General features: G+C 34.6%; 1 protein-coding gene across 1 annotated transcript; it reads right to left on the bottom strand.

Moving 5' to 3' along the window:
- Window positions 1-11556: 11556 nt before the first annotated feature.
- LOC131068953 (endoglucanase 19) lies at window positions 11557-16173 on the bottom strand. Its single transcript, XM_058004240.2, has 9 exons — window positions 14973-16173; window positions 14536-14748; window positions 14249-14449; window positions 14030-14119; window positions 13683-13847; window positions 13304-13588; window positions 12792-13137; window positions 12559-12639; window positions 11557-12445 (listed from the first exon to the last, which is right to left on the bottom strand). The coding sequence occupies exons 1-9, from the start codon at window positions 15159-15161 to the stop codon at window positions 12150-12152; spliced, it is 1866 nt and encodes a 621-aa protein (XP_057860223.1). The 5' UTR covers window positions 15162-16173; the 3' UTR covers window positions 11557-12149.
- Window positions 16174-17989: the final 1816 nt, after the last annotated feature.

Below are 17989 nucleotides of genomic sequence, written 5' to 3'. Positions count from 1 at the left end.
CTGTTAGGAATCCCGATCTCAGTTAGGAGATAAGTCCTGTTAAAGACTACCCTGTTAAAGGATTTTAGATCCACAACTGTGAACCACCTTGTTAGAGGATTTAGAACAGGCTTAACTGAGCCTACCTGGTTAAGGGTTTCTAACTTGTTGAAGAGATTAGTAATCAACAAATGATCTACAAAGTAGCACAAAATGCTTAGTTAAATCCTTGATTGCTCACTGTTAATGCATTGCATCATTACTTTAGTCTTCTGTCCTTCGCATGTTCAATCTCTGTCACAAGATACCTTCTTGCAAAGACCTAATCTTCTTACGCAACACACTCAAAACCCTAGACATGATGTCCCCGTATAGGAATCTGATTTCATGTCAGTCCAATGAGATTAGATTACAATTTCCTAGGTGCAGTGCATCTAGACATAATTTGTAACATGGCACAGAATCACTGCATCGGTGTTGGTGTATGATAACTCATCACACTTTACAAGTTTGTCGGTTAACAAAACAAAGTATATCGATTACCGGTTTACAAACAAAGACTGGTAAACTAGAACATAGTGTTCCAATCTTAAAAGATCGGTTGCCTCTTGGGGTCCTCAAACTGCTTGAGGTCCTCGTACCGCTTTGAGGTCCTCGGTCATGCTTTGACCGGTAAGCTCCTTCTGCAAACACCGATAGTCTTCTACAAATAGAGACTATGAATACAATGGCATACAATACTAGTTTTGAACAATACATCACATACTACCGGTTGAGAATAACTCATATAGCAAATAAGTGTGTTTCCATCAATGACAATCACAACTAAGTACAAACATCATCAAAATGCCAACGGTACCTATTGATTCCACAAGTTGTTAGGTTGTGAAGAAATATTTGGCCGCTAAGGTAGAAGAAAAGGGTGTATGTGATTGAGAACAATTGTTCACATCATATGACCGATGACAAAAGCAAATTTGTAAGCATGGAAAGGTATGATGGTGGAATAGTTATATTTGGAGATGACAAAGCCTGTGTAATCTGTGGGAGAGGTTCTATTTCTTTTGATGATAAGAATAACACTGATGATGTATTGTATGTTGAAGGTTTGAAGCATAATCTTTTGAGTGTTGGACAGATGGTTGATAAGGGTTATGATATACAATTCAAGGATGGTAAATGCAAGATCTTGAATGCCTTTGGTATAGAGATTACATCTGGGATTAAGACTGAAGGTAACATTTTTCATTTGAATGCCAGTGAGAAAAGTTGTTTGATTGCTAAGATAAATGAGAGTTGGTTGTGGCATAGAAGGATGTTTCATGTAAACTTTGATTCATTGATTAAGATCAGTTCTACGCAAGTTGTTAGAGATCTACCTAAAATTGTTAAACTTGTTAATCCGGTATGTAAGGAGTGTCAATTGGGTAAGAAAACAAGGATTTCTTTCAAGAGCAAACCTTATACATCTGATGGATTGTTGGATCTTGTGCATACTAACCTATGTGGACCTACAAATGTTAGAAGTGTGTAGGGTGATAGATACGTTATGCTACTAATTGATGATTATTCCAAAATGATGTGGGTTGTCTTTTTGAAGGAAAAATTAGAAGCAATTGAGAAATTTAAGATATTCAAAGCTAAAGTTGAAACTGAGTCTGGGTTGAAGCTGAAGTGTCTGAGATCTGATAGAGGTGGAGAATTATATTTCAGTGAATTCAATTCATTCTATGAGATGCATGTAATTAGAAGACAGCTATCTGCTCCTAGGACTCCACAGTAGAATGGGATTGTTGAAAGGAAGAATAGTACTATTTTGGATGTTGCAAGAACCATGTTGATTGAAGGAAATGTTCTGAAGGTCTACTTGAGAGAAGCTATTAGCACTACAGTTTATACATTCAATAGAGCTCATATCAAAGGTGATACCTGTAAGACCCCTTATGAGTTTTGGTTTGGTCATATTTCTACTGTGAAATATTTCAAAGTGTTTGGTAGCAAATGTTATATTAAGAGAGATGGGGACCTCGGAAAGTTTTGCTAGAAGTGATGAAGGTATCTTTTTGGGATATTTCACAAAAAGTAAAGCCTACCGATGCTATAACAAGAGACTGAGAAAGATAATTGAGAGTGCAAATGTGAAGGTGGATGAGAACCTTGGGAAGGAGATCAGAGCTTATGATGATGGTCAACATGTTGTTTTAAATCCTATTCAGCCTGAAGAGCCTAAGCAGAATGATCCGGTAGAAATTGTTAATCCGGATGTTGTTGCTACTGGTGATGATGTGCAAGAACCTAAGGATCAGAACAATCAGAAGAGTTCGAGGTATGTTAGATGGAATCATTCTGAGAATCAGATTATTGGTGACAAGAATAAAGGTGTGATGACTAGAAGAAGGTTAGTTGTAGAAGAAGTATGTCTGATTTTTAAAGTTGAAACTATAGATGTTGTTGAAGCCTGTAAAGATGAAAACTAGATAAGAGCCATGAAAGAAGAATTGGATCAGATTGAAAAGAACAACACTTGGGAACTTGTACCTAGACCTAAGGATAAAAATGTTATTGGTACTAAGTGGGTTTTTAGGAACAAATTGAATGAATCTAGTGAAGTAGTCAGAAATAAAGCTAGACTGGTCTGCAAAGGATATTCACAGCAAGAAGGAATTGATTATGAGGAAACTTTTTCTCCAGTTGCCAGAATTGAAGCTATTAGACTATCACTTGCTTATGTTGCTTATAAAGATTTCAAGGTATATCATATGGATGTCAAATTTGCATTTTAGAATGGTGATCTAGAGGAAGAAGTTTACATTGAGCAACCCAATGGATTTTCACCATCGGATGATGGAGACATGGTATGTAAGTTGAAGAAAGCACTTTATGGACTAAAACAAGCTCCTAGAGCTATGTTAGATTAGACAAATATTTATTGAAATTGGGATTTACCAAAGGTGCTACTGACAGTAATCTGTACTTTAAAATTGAAAATGATAACATTTTGATTTTTGAAGTCTTTTTTGATGACATTATTTTTGGTGGTGATGATGATATGAGTATGAAGTTTGCCAGTGATATGTAGAAAGAATTTGAGATGTCTATGATTGGTGAGGTGAAGTTTTTCTTAGGTTTGCAAATTGCACAGACAAGAAAAGGTATCTTTATATCTCAAACTAAGTATGTGAAGGGAAGGTGAAGTTGGAGTATGTATCTACAAAGGAATAAATTCTTGATATTTTCACTAAACCTTTGCCTACGTATACATTTGTCTATTTCAGAGACAAGTTACAGGTATCCACCCCTCCTGATGATAATTAGATGCATTGAGTTGCATCGATCCAGTGGAATTCAGAGCCTTATTCTTCTATCTGGATTGATGAGTTGATGTTGCTCCTCTACTAGAGTAGTTTGTTGATTTGGTTGTATCCTAGGGAGAGAGATTCATGTTTTTGTTTTGGGAGAGAGTTTGGTTTTCTATTTTGGAGATCTTTGGCATTGTTGTCAAAGGGGGATAGAGATCGTGTGAAAAACTGCTTTATCTATCTTGATCTTAGGGGGAGTTTGTTGGTGATATCTTCTTTCTTTGCATTGATTGTTTTTCACATTCATATGTTGCCATCAATGCCAAAGGGGGAGATTGTTGGATTGTTGGGGAGATTTTTGGATTTGGTTGTTGTCATTATTGTTGCTAGGATATGTTGTTGTCATTGATGTCAACATATTCCTGTGATTTATTCCGGTGAGTTTGGAAAGAATATCTGATTCGGTTTTGAAGTTTGGTTTTGTTGATCAGTGTTTTGCAGAATCTGGTATTTCCTCCGGTATATTCCAGTGTGATTAGATCTTGTTCTGAGACTTTGAGATATTGTTTGGGATGATCTTATATATCTTCCTTTATGATGGCTCATGATTTGGTGCTTTGCAAGTTATCTTTCTTTGTGACAGTTGTCGATTGGTTGTGTTCTTGAGTTTTCTAGATGTTGATCGATGAAGATTTGAAAAGTGGTGTTGGTGCAACTGTTTCGAATGGTTCTAATGTGCTTGTTGGGGTTTCCTAGTCGTGTCCTATTTGTTTTGGTGATCCACATTGATCATTGTGAGAGTTTTTGGTGGTTTCTATGAATCGGTGATGATTTTCATGTTATGTGGTATTTCTAGTGGTGTAGTGTGTTGTGGTTGATCTTGGCATGTTTTTCGATGTATGTGATCATTTGGGAATTCAAATTTGGTCTATGTTATGTAATGTAAAATATTATATTAGTCTGCTGATCGATCTTTGTATCATGTAATATAATTTTTGTAATTGTGAGTTGAGGGTTGAGGGTTTAGCTGACCTTGTTATGAAGGTTGATGATTGGTATTTATAGGTGAGATACTTATGTAATTTAGGTATCGATATTGTGTCTGCATTATCAGAGAGAGTTGATTGTGTGAACAAGAGACTTATCATTCAGTGTAGTGCTAAGGTGAGATTGGTGTTGCAGAGCAGACAGTTGTGCTTAACTGGAATTGTCATCAGGCATTTGTAGATGCTATCATTGCAGTTCATTTCTTTTGGATTGTAGTCTGAATCATATTGTAAGTCAGTGTGACTTCCCAGAGGGTTATAGCCTTCCATGCATATATCTTTTGAGCAGTGAGCTCTAGGCAGCGTGCCTGAATGCATGTGCATTCCCCATTGTAATATTTTCACATACTAATGCAGAGTATCATCTAACTGTGGGTAGGTTCCCACCGTGGTTTTTCCCTTAACCGGGTTTTCAATGTCAAAATCTTGGTGTTGTTTGTTGTGTTGTTGATTTGCTTATCTGATTCATTGTTGCAGTTTATCAATTTATGTTTTGAAGTTTAATTTGATTTGATTTGGTGAAGACTGATTCACCTCCCTCCCTCTCAGTCTTCCTTCTTGATTGTTGCTAACAAGTAGATCCAAGAAACTTTTCTCACCATGGTTTTCCCATTCCAGGTTTCCACATAAATCTAGTGTTCTTTATGTGCATGTATGATTATGTGTTAGTTAATTGCTTTATCATTAGGAAAATATTAGTAAATATTGTTCTAATCATTTGGGGTTCATATTTGGAGAAGTTGTTAATGAAAATTAATGTTTAATAAAGTATAAATTGATATATGTTGATTTAATCCTCTCCTCAGAATATTGTGTCCTTCATATACATACTTTATTAATGAATGAACTAATGTAAGCCTTCCACTATAGTCCCTAAGGAGTGATGATCTTTAGGTGAACCCTCGGGTCCCTTTAGGACTTAGTGATAAGATAATGTGATATTCTCCACTTTCTTTGTATGATCATTTATTTGCATAAGATAGAAGGGAGATTTTGCATTTTCTCACACCAATAAGAAGGCATTAACACTAATCAATGTGAAACATATATAGTAGACTAATTTATTATACATTCTAGGGGAGGTCATTATCTACCACACCATAAGTGGAGAACTACCAATACCTAATGCATCCATATTTGTTGGATGACTAATGTCAAAAATATACTTGTTCAATAGTTTTTTTTGTTTAAAACGGTGCACTTACAAGACTTGAGTTTTCTTGTTAAAGGAGATGATTGGGACCTTTATTAATAGAGCAGAAGGTTTGGCCTTCATTATTGAAGATAACTACCAACACCTAATGCATTTATATTAATAGGATGGTGAATGCCAAAAAATAGACTTGTTCAATAATTAACCATTCTTACAAGATTTGGATTTGTTTGCTAGAGATGAAGATCATTTAGGCTTGAAATTATAGTCTAATTAGCTATGTGCACCATTGTGCAATGATTAACATAAGCTTGTTATCCATAGACCTCAAATAAAAGACTATATCAATTGTTTTTTACATTGTGTTAGATAGTCATTACTTTTATTGTAACCAACAAGAATGCAACATTTGGCTCATTCTACTTACTAATCCTAGACATTCATTTGATAAGTAGATATGGGCCCTACAATCAACAGTGACTAACTCTAGAGTTCAATGAGTAGGTGATTTTACTCAATGGTTAACACATATGTAAAATCTCTACGGCATGAATATATATTTAATAATAAGTATTTCAAAAATCTAACTTATAATTAATTTTATTATATAACATTAAGTATTCAAATAATATTAAAAAAATTCATCAAGTGCAACACCAAACCATTCTTGTATTTTATCATCCTATCTGCACACGTAACTAGTATATAAATTTAATATATTTTTTTAAAGTCTTGAATGGCACTGCACAACAATCCTAGGGCTAGGGTTTTTCAATAGAGATGGTGATGTGATCAATGGTGTTGCCCCTTTGCCTTGTTGGTTCCCGTATGCAATGGATGCAATGGGTGTGTCTCTTTCTCTTTTGTGGTAGTTTTTTCTTGAGTGGGCTCAATGGGAGGAGGACTAGGGTTTGGTGGCATTGATTTAACTCATGCTTTTCAGCCTGCTAATGGTTAAGAGAGTTTTTCATGGGTAGAAAATTTGTGTATAGCTAGATGTAGCATTAGTGAGAGGGTTGGGATCGAAGGGCATGCAAGGTGATCAAAACAGGTGAAAGAAAAATAGGGGCATGTGCAACATGCAAAGGTTAAAGGATTGTTGCTTCAGACAAGCCAACAATTTGCTTAGGAGTGGAAATAGCAAGAAAAATTAGAGAAAATGAGAAATATTTCTCTGAGTGGGGGTTGATTGGAAGATTTAAGGGTTTTCGGCGAAGTCTAGGCGAACTTCACAGCTGGATCACTAAGCTCTAAAAACCCATCCTTGAGGGGAAGTCCAAATTTTTCCTAGAGCACAGGGTTTTTTTGTGGTTGTCTTCAATAATGAACAAGACATGAAGAATATCCTTTGAGTAACAATGGAGTTGGAAGGACAAGTATATGCTCCTTCTGAAACTGTGGTATTCATCTTTCAACCCTATCTCAAAATCCTTTGACAAAATCCCAACATGGGTAAGACTTCCATACCTTCCTTTACATTTCTTGTTTGAATCTCGTTTTGAAGCAATTGAAGATTCTTTGGGCAAATTTTTGGGGGTGGATGAGGGCTCCTTGGGGTTTCAACATACAACCTATGCTTATATTTTGGTTAAAATGGATTTGAAGAATAGTTTCCCTGTTAAATTACTTTGAAAACTGGAGAGAGTAGTTGGCTACAACTCATAGATTATCAGGGCATCCCTTTTAGATGTCGTAGATGTTTCCAATTAAGACATAATGCTACATATTGTGAAAAGAAGAAATCTAACAAATAGGGAACTTGGTGGAAGGAGGTCTCTGATAAGCATTATGTGGTTAAAAATGATGGCCAAAGTGAATCCCCGAAAGATTCAAATGAAATGGTAGTTTTCCATGCCTTACAGATCAAAGATCCCTCAGTACAGTGTTATGCCCCTTTGCCTTCCAAAGCCTCGGGAGCCTCAAGGACAGTGGTTGCTAACTGCTAATAATGTTAATACTGTTAGTGATGTTGACATAGTAGGAAAAAGTAGTAATTTGGATGCAAAGGCAAAAAATAGTTCTAAGGCTGGGTGTTGTGATGGTTTGGAGAAAAATGCTAAATAAGATTGTTCATGAAGCACAGATGAGATGGGGAGGTCTTCTATGATAGAAACCAAGACGGAGATGCTGGAAGCGGGCTAGAGGAAGGATGGATAGAGGTGAAGAGGAAAAAAGACAAGAGAGTGAAGGAAGAAGGAATCTTGAGTATGTCTCTCCGCTCAACTTGTTTATGGACTTGTACTTTAGTGCCTTGTTAGTTAGGGAAGAGGCTCCTTGGTTCTAGCCCCACTTGGTTCTGTCCAATATTAAATCCTAATATCTTAATATAAATAAACCATTATTACCGATCAAAAAATATTATATATAATTTTATTTGAATTAAGAGATTTAACTCTTTAGCATCTCAATTTGAACTCTATTATTAAAATCCCAAACAAAAAGAAGAAATTTAGTTTTGATCAAAGGGATCATTTAAAGAAACAATGCACCTCCATATTTACAGCTATAATGAATTTTATCTAATCTTTAAACACATTTATCTTAAGCTTTTCCTAAAGCTTGTCTTGTTTAAATTAAGTTGATTTTAATTATTAGAATTTATTGATGTATGTGTGTTTTTGGATTGATTAGAATATATTCAATTAAATAATATTTAAAATTTGGATTATTTATAGATATATTTAATTGAAAAACAAACAAACTTTATTCACTTTCAACATTTTATTTTACAAACTCATTTTGACATCTCTTATATGTAATTAGAAATAGTATACATTAAAGAGATTAAAAATATCACTTAAATGTAATGACTATTAGATAAATCATTTATATTTTTTAAATAAAATTCTTAATATATGTTATTTAAAATATATAAATCAATAAAAATTAATTCAAAATTTTACAATTAAATTCTAACAAAATATCATACAATTTAATACACTAAACAAATAAATATAAAATAAAAATAATTAACTCTAAAATTTCTTTCAATTTATGTTATTTGTCTTAATTTTCAATCACTATTTTAGAAAAAAAATTCATTTGCATTACATTTTTTATTTAATATTTAAAGCTCCCAAAAATGAAACATTCCATTTAGACTTGAAATAATTTTAGTACATTCTATTTTTCACATAGATGATTGTAACATTTCTACAAAATGATAATAAAATATTTCTAAAAAATGTTTTAAAGCTAGGAAAAATGAAACATTTCATTGAGGCTTGAAACAATTTTAGTACATTCTATTTTTTCACATAGATGACCATAACATTTCACAAAATGAATAATAATAAAATATTTCTAAAAATTATTTATATTTATAATATTTATATTCAATCATTTAATATATAAATTACAATAGATGTAACCATGGGACCTCATTTTGATACAAATACCAGTAATAATCACTTTAATCATACTTTTAAAAAACTAAAATGTAATATATTACTAAACCTAATTTGTAGTTCAAAATGAACTATTTGTTGCCTTTTTTAAAGTCAAATATGAAATTTACAACAAAAAAAAAACCTCCTAAAGAAGGAACTCTAGAAAACATCTTTATTGAGACGTCGAAAGAAAAAGACAAGAAACTTCAACGTTAAAAAATAACGAACAGTAGAATGAATATTTAATAGATTAATTATTTCTAGACATCCTTATTTTTTTTGGTTTCTAAACATTAACATCATATCAGAATTTTGATAATACTCAACTGTCAACATCTTTCACCTCCAACATCAATCAGTTATATAATCATAATCCTATGATTATTTAGTTCAATATAGTTAAATCAGTTAAGAAACGTCCATTCAAAAAATCTTACAACTCAATAAAATTGTTTTTAATTAAATATTTTCTATGTATAGATTCAGCATTAGAAGATTAATACATACTCATAACGTCGTTTGAATTCTGTGGTGTTTAAGATTGGAATCTCACTTTTTTTATTATCATTGGGTGACAATTTAGTTTTTGTTTTGGTAATTAAAACAAGGGGAAAAGTTATTTTAGAAATACTTCTATTTGGAAATTAAAATGAACAATCATTTGTCATTTGTATGCTTGAGAAGTTATTTACAAACATTCTTTTTGGTGTAAATGTAAATGGATTGTTTTATAGTCCATTATATGGGCCTTTTATTTTTTGTCTAAAAATGACTTATAGTAATATGAGCTTTCTATTTTGTGTCTACAAATGGCTTATAGTAATATAGGACTACCCCATACTCCAGGCATCTAACTGTGCTACAAACAAGGCCCCTGCAAGATTTGAACTTGGCACCTAGCTTCGAAGAGTACAAGTTATCAATCTTTAGGCAAGCTCTAAAGCTACCTGAGGTCATAAACATTCTTTTTGGTGAAAATGTAAATGAATCACAGTACAGTCCACGATATGGACTACCCGGCACTCCCAAGCACCTAACTGTGCTACAAACAAGGCCACTGCAGGTTTTAAACTTGTGACCTCTCTTTTTCAAAAATACAAATTATCCATCTTTAGGCCAGCTCAGGCATGCATAAGCTCTTGTGGTCATAAACTATTTACAGTCATAAAGCTGGGTATTTGGAGTTGATATCTTACCTTTGGACAACTACCACTATTGTATTTCTAATTCATACACTCGAAAGATGGATTCCTAATTTGTTTTATTCCTCACTAAATAAATTTTCACAGCACAACTGTTGAGAACAATAGTATGAATCCACCAAGATTCAAACCCCCAAAGATAAAATAAAAAAGAGATGAAATCAGAATACCATAGTTCCTATGCATCTTGAGATACCAAAAATACTAACAAACGAAGTTTCAAGAAGTATGATGTCTTTCAGATCAGATCCGAGCACAACTGAGCACAACTGTTGAGAGTGGTAGCATCCATCCACCAAAATTAATACCCCTCAGTCTTAACTTCTCAATTCAAGAGGTTTCAACCTAAAGTACGCTCCTTACCAATTTACAACGAAGTTTCAAGAAGTATGATGTCTTTCAGATCAGATCCGAGCACAACTGAGCACAACTGTTGAGAGTGGTAGCATCCATCCACCAAAATTAATACCCCTCAGTCTTAACTTCTCAATTCAAGAGGTTTCAACCTAAAGTACGCTCCTTACCAATTTACAACGAAAGAACAAAATTTTAACAAATAGCCAGGGATGGAATAACCAATTTCAACAAAGCTGCAACAATTCTTGTGCTCCCTATCAATTTCCAACAGGACAGAACAAAATGTTAAAAATTATCAGTGATTAAAACGTTACTCAGCACTTCGGCATTACAATTAACAGTGGCTTGAACACTGCAAAGACGGTAATAATTAGCCCTATTAATTTTACCCTCATCGTGGTTATTGATAGTATAACTAAAATTTCAGATGAATTGTTCACTGTAGATTAAAATGAGGTTGCTTCATCTACTTTCCTTTAAACCTTTAATGCTTTGTAAGTTTTGGTTCTACTTATTAAATATTTTTATTTCTCTTTATTACTGGTTGATTTGTTGGCTTTCAGATTTGTTTTGGTAGATCCCTTTACTAATACTAACATTGCTGACACCTAATTTAGACAGGCAAAAGAAAGCTACCGTTAAAATGTATTGAGCAATTGTGTACCCAGCCAAACACAGGATCCTCAATTCTGTGCCTCAATCAAACAAATTACCATTATAAGTTTGCGTGTACTTGGATAGAAAGTGATTTGCAATTTGGTGCTTGAATTGATTCTGGGTGTAACTGTTACATATTTTTATTATCCAGAAGCATTTAGAAGGAATTCAAACACTATTATTAGTGGATTGTGCAAATATCATGTCTATTATTGCATAAGTGTATTGTAAGTACACATAAGTGTATTATGCAAATATCATGTCTATTATTGCATAAGTGTATGTAAGTATTATCCAGAAGCATTTAGAAGGAATTCAAACACTATTATTAGTGGATTGTGCAAATATCATGTCTATTATTGCATAAGTGTATGTAAGTACACATAATGTGAAGTTACTATAATCCAATATACAATTTCATTCACTAAAATCAGAAAATACATTTTTGATTTGAAATGTAGAATAAGGCAACCATTTAACAATAAAATCACTTCTCCATTAAATCACATCTTCAAAACAAAAACTTACAAAAAAAGGCAGTAGACCTATAACTTCTCAACATCTCTACTTTCTTGCAGAGAGTGGTGCTAGGCCCAGCAAAATCTTCTTCCCTCAATTTTAATCCTCTTCACTCAGTTTTACAAAGATGGAGATATCGACCATAAAAACAACACATGCACATATATAACAGTTACCTTGACAGCAGTAAATGCAGCAGTAAATGGACAATGGGACTTGAGATGAACAATAAGGAGCTGAAGGATGAGCACAGTAATTCTCTCTTCACTTCATTCTCCTCTTATCTGCCTCAAACAATACTATAACAATACTTTTTTGTTCACAAGACTGTACAGACCTGATTTAGGAGGCATTAAAATCTTCAATGAAGAAAGGCAACGGAATGGATAGGACTCAAAACACTCGAGGTGGATTAGTTCACTTGCGAGACTAATACCTGTCAAATGACCAGGAACTCATATAGAACGACAAATTGATGACTCTGCCTGTGACTCTTTCCTATTAAACTATAAATACCATAAAACGTAGAACAGAAAACACGGTTCAGATCAATTCAAGTCATAACTAGATACAGAGATGGAAGCTTGAGGACCTGCATGTATGTAGACAAAATCAAAACTCTGCCCTGGGGAAAGGGATTGTAACCATTTGGGATAGCTGTAAAGGGAGTCTTCTGTTTTTGACAAACCCCAAACAGGGCCATAAAGCCCTTGAATTGCCAGCTTAAGGTTCTTCACAGTTTGCTTAGATTTGTTTGTTATAAGTGCAGAATATCTGTAGTAAGTCCGTCCGCTGTAGCCCCAAGAGGAGGTCACTGTCTGTGATACCACAAGTGGAGTGTTGCCTGCACACAATGCATCCGAATTAATAACATGATGGCCGACAAAAATATACACCCTTGTTCAATATTTGAAATTTTTGAAGATTAGGGTGTATTACTATTAGACTGGGGATTACCTGCTGGGGAAGGAGATGGTTTTGGCGTGGTTGCTGGAGATGGAGATGTCGTGGGTGTGTTTGTTGGGGCAGGAACAACAACTGCACCGAAATATATCCCAATTAGTTCAATCAACATTCAACATCAAACTTTGAATCAACAAAACAAACCAACTTCGAGTATGTGCATAGTATTTTGAATAGAAATCAAGAACTGCAACAAGGACTAGATCTTGATTTATTTCAGAAATTACCTGGAAGGAGCTGATTGAAGCCAGCACCTCTATTTAGTCTGGCCAAAAGACCAATTAGAGGGCCATTGTTATAAGTGGCAGGCTCTGTCTGCTCATAGTTGTCTCTTTCATCTGCGAAATTATCATTCCCATCAGGACCTCCAACAATAGCACCCACCAAAACATTAGGGTCGCTGCTCTTCCTGCTAAACCAAGTTGCGTAACCCCCCTTGCAGCTCACAAATGATGAGTCCACTTTGTATGATACTATAGACGAAGCTCTGTGGTGAACTTGGCTGGGATAGTTGCTGCCATATCCAACCATATAGCTCGTTGCTCTAGGGTTGTCTCCAAGGATATAATCAACCTGCAGATGGGTAAACAGAATTTAGTCAGGAGCAGAGCCTATGAAATGCTGAACTTTCGTGTGCAGTTCAGAAGGCAAGGCATATGAACGGATCAAATAAACGGAACAAGCTTTCCATGAACAACTACAAATCCGGGGCAATGATGCATATTCAGTTCATGTTTACCTGAGATTTGGCTAAGGCTAGAAGCTCTGAGGGCTGCACAGATCCCATCGGGCATTGCACGCTTTTGCCAGCAGAAGTAAGGTAATCAGAATAAACTGAGAGGAGAAAAGAGGCACTTGTCACAAACTGAATATTGTTCCATTTCTGCACATACAGAAGCCCACCAGGTGTTCTCTGCACATTTCGATTTCCTTTCTGCATACATGCACAGAGGAAGTACTCTGCTTTTTCCTGGTAACCTTGCAATACAGCCTCACTTTGCTTTCCTCTACCTTGCATAAGGAACTGCAGGGCACCAAAATAACGAAGCAAAAAAAATTGTCATCATTGAGTAAACATGAACAGAACATAGATAAAAGCACATTTTATCATTGCCCACCTTGGATGCCAGAACTTGAACTCCGGCATACTTGACATCCCAACTGAATTCCGTCATTGCCCACCCAGTTCCACCAAGGGGACCAGCATTGTTAATTAGGTACTCCATGTAAGATAGATCCCCAGTAGCTTCATGAAGCCATGCGGCCGCCCAAAGAAGCTCATCCTGGAAGAGTTGCATGTAGTTGTTTAATCAGTTAGAAGGGATAAACGCTCACAAACCTTAATTGTAAAAACAGGGCATTGCTAATAAAGTAAAGCCTTGCAAGAAAAGAAGAAAACAAATCCCAAACATAGTTTAAAACAAACAATCCAGGCTAAAATGTTAAGAGGGCATATCAGACTTACCGCATATCCACTCATAGAACCATAGTACTTCCGTGCAACGGTGATGCTGCTATCATATTTGCCTCTGTATTTATCAGCAAATGTAAAGAGCTGCAAGGAGCGATTACAGAGATGTTAGCAACCAAGTGGGAAAACCCTGAAAAATGTTTCCTAGCCTAATACGAACACAATGCAACTAAATATAATAACTAGCTTTTTATAAAATGGCTTGAAGTTAACCTGTCTAGCATGACTGAGAAGCTCATTAGAGTATGCAGGATTTGAGTGTCTGAAAACTATTGAAGCAGCAGCCATTGCAGCAGCTGTTTCTCCTGCAAGATCTGAGCCTGGATTGTTTGCATCAATTCTGTATGCTTGGCGAGGAGTGGTCATATCCTCTGGCCTTTGCCAACAATAATGATCTGAGCTGCCATCGCCCACCTGAAAAATATGACCAAAAACAAAATGAGCATAGGTATAACAGATCACAACAGAATTGAATAAAACATAAAATTAATTTTACCGACCTCTCCATACAATACATCAGGCTCTGGGTGAGCTTTGATAAGATAATCACTACCCCATTTGATAGCATCCATTGCATGACCCAACTCCCCACTGCTCGCCATTTGCTTACCATATTCTATAACACTCCATGATAGCATTGTCACTGTAAATGCCATTGGCAGGCCAAATTTGACGTTATCTCCGGCATCGTAATAGCCTCCTACGAGATCAACCTGCAAAATTTGCAGGTAAAAAGAGTAAGGAACTGATCCTCAGGTATCATCGTTCACTACAAAGTGAACACAATGTGACAGGAAAATAAAACCTACATCAAACTCCATTGCCCAGTAAGGAGGTTAGATCAGAGTTAAGATCCTATTGTAATGGTTACAAGCTATACTTACGGAAATGATATAAATAGGACGTTTTACATAGTTTAAATAGGGGGGAACCATACCCCATTCGCCTTCCCATCTTGGAGACCAGAATGAGAACGCCAGGTGACTCTCTGATTGGCAGGAAGAAGGCCAGATCTCTGTGCCTCATAAAAAAGGATGCTTTTGCTAAGGGCAGCACCATAGTCATGCCCTGCTACTGCGGCTCCAATGCAAAGGGCCAGCACCAAAATGCAAAGACTTGAAGCCATTGAAAATCTACAATTCAATAGAGTAGCAGAAACCCACTTCAAACCTGAACTTTTATGACAATGACACAACTGAAAGATTTTTCAGATAGAACATGCAATGGGAAAAGACCATAGAGACAGAGATGGTAACGAAATTAGCTTAGATGGGTGTGCAACTTCAGTGTGTGTATCAATCAGGGCGCCCACAAATGTATTCAATGCAGAAACAACACCACGTAATGAATGCCCCTGATCTACAAGTGTAACATACTTCAATAATTAAAAAAAGAAAAAAAGAAGGAAAAAGATACTTTTATAGACTGCTATCAGATATGCCGAAAATACAGATCTAAACTGAAGCAATAGCTCAAGTTTGAGCAAGGGCACGGCATACACTCTCCACAACTAAAACACAGATCTAAAAAGCTTCAAAACACCACACAATCCACAATGCAGCTTCTCGGAATTACAGCACAGGAAACACAACACATTAAGCATTCACAAAATGCAGTACACAGTGTATATGCTTATGAGTCCAATCGTAGAGAATTAGGACAATGGCTTTAGAAAATAGCTCTAATGCTCTAATTGCACGCTAGAAATCCCCAATCCACAATGCCCATCAAAAGCAAGCCCTTCAACTAATCTGAGCACATCCCTAGCTGCAAGAATAACACAACAGCACAGACAGACACAGACTGCCAATGCTCTGCATCACAGAATGAATGAAGGATGAGAGAACAGCAGCAGCTCAGGAGTGAAGAAAGTGGGAAGGAAAGAAGGCAATATATGCACAACTTGTGATGTGGTGTTCCTCACCCTTTCTTGAAAAATAGCAAAATATTTTTTTATTATTATACAAATTCAGTAACTGTTTGACAAAACAATCCCCACCTTCCTTCTTTCCACTACTCTTCCATACGACATGTCACCGTATAATCCCTAGTCGGTGCACATTAATTAATCACAATTATCAAAATTCTCCATTAAAGACTGTTTTTTCAATACCTAGACATTAAACCCACATCCCTATACTATTCACCTACTTGGTTTTCATTCAATATGCTATAATTATTAACCAGTTGAAAGTATCAGCTGTTGCCCTGGTCTTGGATGAAGGCAAATGGTAAGATCTCAGACCGTTGGCTACTGACAAAAGAAACCAAAAGCACAGTTCCCCTTCCACATATTATGCATGCCCATTCATCCATAAGACTCCAAATAGGCTTTTCTCCAACAAACTTGTACTTTTCACACTGCAAAATATCAGGGGCAATACACCTATTTTCTGCCATTGTTTCTTCTTCCCTCCAATCCCTATTGAAGTGGTCAAAGTGAGAACTAGACAAAGATCTTTTCATTGGGTAGAACGCCCATTTCATCATATCTTCGAGCCACATGTGACCACACTGTCAATCAGAAAACTTACATATTGGAAGTAGTAATACCCATGCAAATGCATGTACATGTACATGAATGTATATACCTCCTATGTTCTATGACAATGTGTATACGTTGTGCATTGTATTCTTTTTGGAGTCTGGGAAATCCGTGCAGTATGAACGTTAAGGCAGTTGGAGTGTTGATTTCCGTTCATTGACCGTTAATTAAAAGCTGGCAGTAACTGCCCTTTCATATGCTCTTCTCTATGCCTTTGTGCCCAAAGTAGAAAGTTAAGTCAGAATCTACATAGGAACAATATGAGGCTTTTAGAAATGAGCTTTATTTATGCCTTCGGAACTTAAGTATGTTCATGTTTCCTTAAGAAATATTAGTTGTAAAAAAATTTCCTCCCACTTAATTACCTTGAGAACATGAATTCAATGGAATTGTTCATTTGTTCAATTTTCACATAAATAGTCTTTAAAGATTTTGGTTAGTTTATCTATGTACAATTAAATAGATATGATTTATCAATTAAGAGATTTTGGTTTGTTGCTTTATATTACAATTAAATGGATATAAATATAGTTTATCAGTGAAAAGATTTTGGTTCGTTTATCTATATTACATTAACAGTTATCAGTTAAGAGATTTTGGTTCATTTATCTATATTACATTAACAGTTAGAAATTTTGGTTCGTTTATCTCTATTACATTAACAGGGTATAGATATGGTTTATCAATAATGAAGTTTTGGTTCGTTTATCTATATTACAATTAAATGAATATAGATATGATTTATTAGTTAAGAGGTTTTGGTTCGTTTATCTATATTATAATTAAATAGATATATATAGGTTTACTAGTTAAGAGATTTTAACTTGATCATACATGTTACAATCCATCTTGTTAAGTTTTTATGTAGATATATTTGGTATTTCATCTTGATGATTATCATAAAATAGGTTTATATAATGTAATCCAAGAAAATATCAAATTTCCTATTCTTAATTATAATATATTGCAATTTGATATATTATTAAATTTTACTTTTTACTTGACATAATCATATCTATTTTTTCAATTTTTTTACATTCTTATTAATTTGATTATTTTTAGACATAACACATGAAATTCTATTTTGTAAAATAGTGAATAATCTATATATTAAGTATAGTTAGTATATTTTACTAATATTATTGTTCTATAATATTGTTAAATTGTTAATATTTTTAGAATGTTAATTCTTTAATATATAAATTTAATCGTCATTTACTCATGCTATTAGATCTTTGGATTTTTATTGTTATTATAAACTACACTTTATGCAAAAGATATAAATTTTAATATATAAATAAAATCTTATAAAATAAAATAGGAAAAAATATTTATAAATATAATATATTATAATAAAAATATTATCATTAATATTGAAAGAAAAAATAATTATTGTATTTAAATCATAT

This window comes from Cryptomeria japonica, chromosome 7, assembly GCF_030272615.1.
Source record: "Cryptomeria japonica chromosome 7, Sugi_1.0, whole genome shotgun sequence".
NCBI classification, from domain to species: Eukaryota; Viridiplantae; Streptophyta; class Pinopsida; order Cupressales; family Cupressaceae; genus Cryptomeria; species Cryptomeria japonica.
The sequence above is the reverse complement of the archived record's forward strand: the minus strand, read 5'-3'. Positions and strand labels throughout refer to the sequence as shown.

What these genes read in the sequence shown, in the direction of transcription:
- LOC131068953 (XM_058004240.2), bottom strand. Translation starts at nt 15,161, where the DNA reads ATGGCTTCAAGTCTTTGCATTTTGGTGCTGGCCCTTTGCATTGGAGCC. An exon ending in TTCAAGTTCTGGCATCCAAG is followed by an intron (nt 13,589 to 13,682) that starts GTGGGCAATGAT and finishes GGTGCCCTGCAG; the next exon opens with TTCCTTATGCAAGGTAGAGG. An exon ending in ACCATCTCCTTCCCCAGCAG is followed by an intron (nt 12,446 to 12,558) that starts GTAATCCCCAGT and finishes CATTGTGTGCAG; the next exon opens with GCAACACTCCACTTGTGGTA.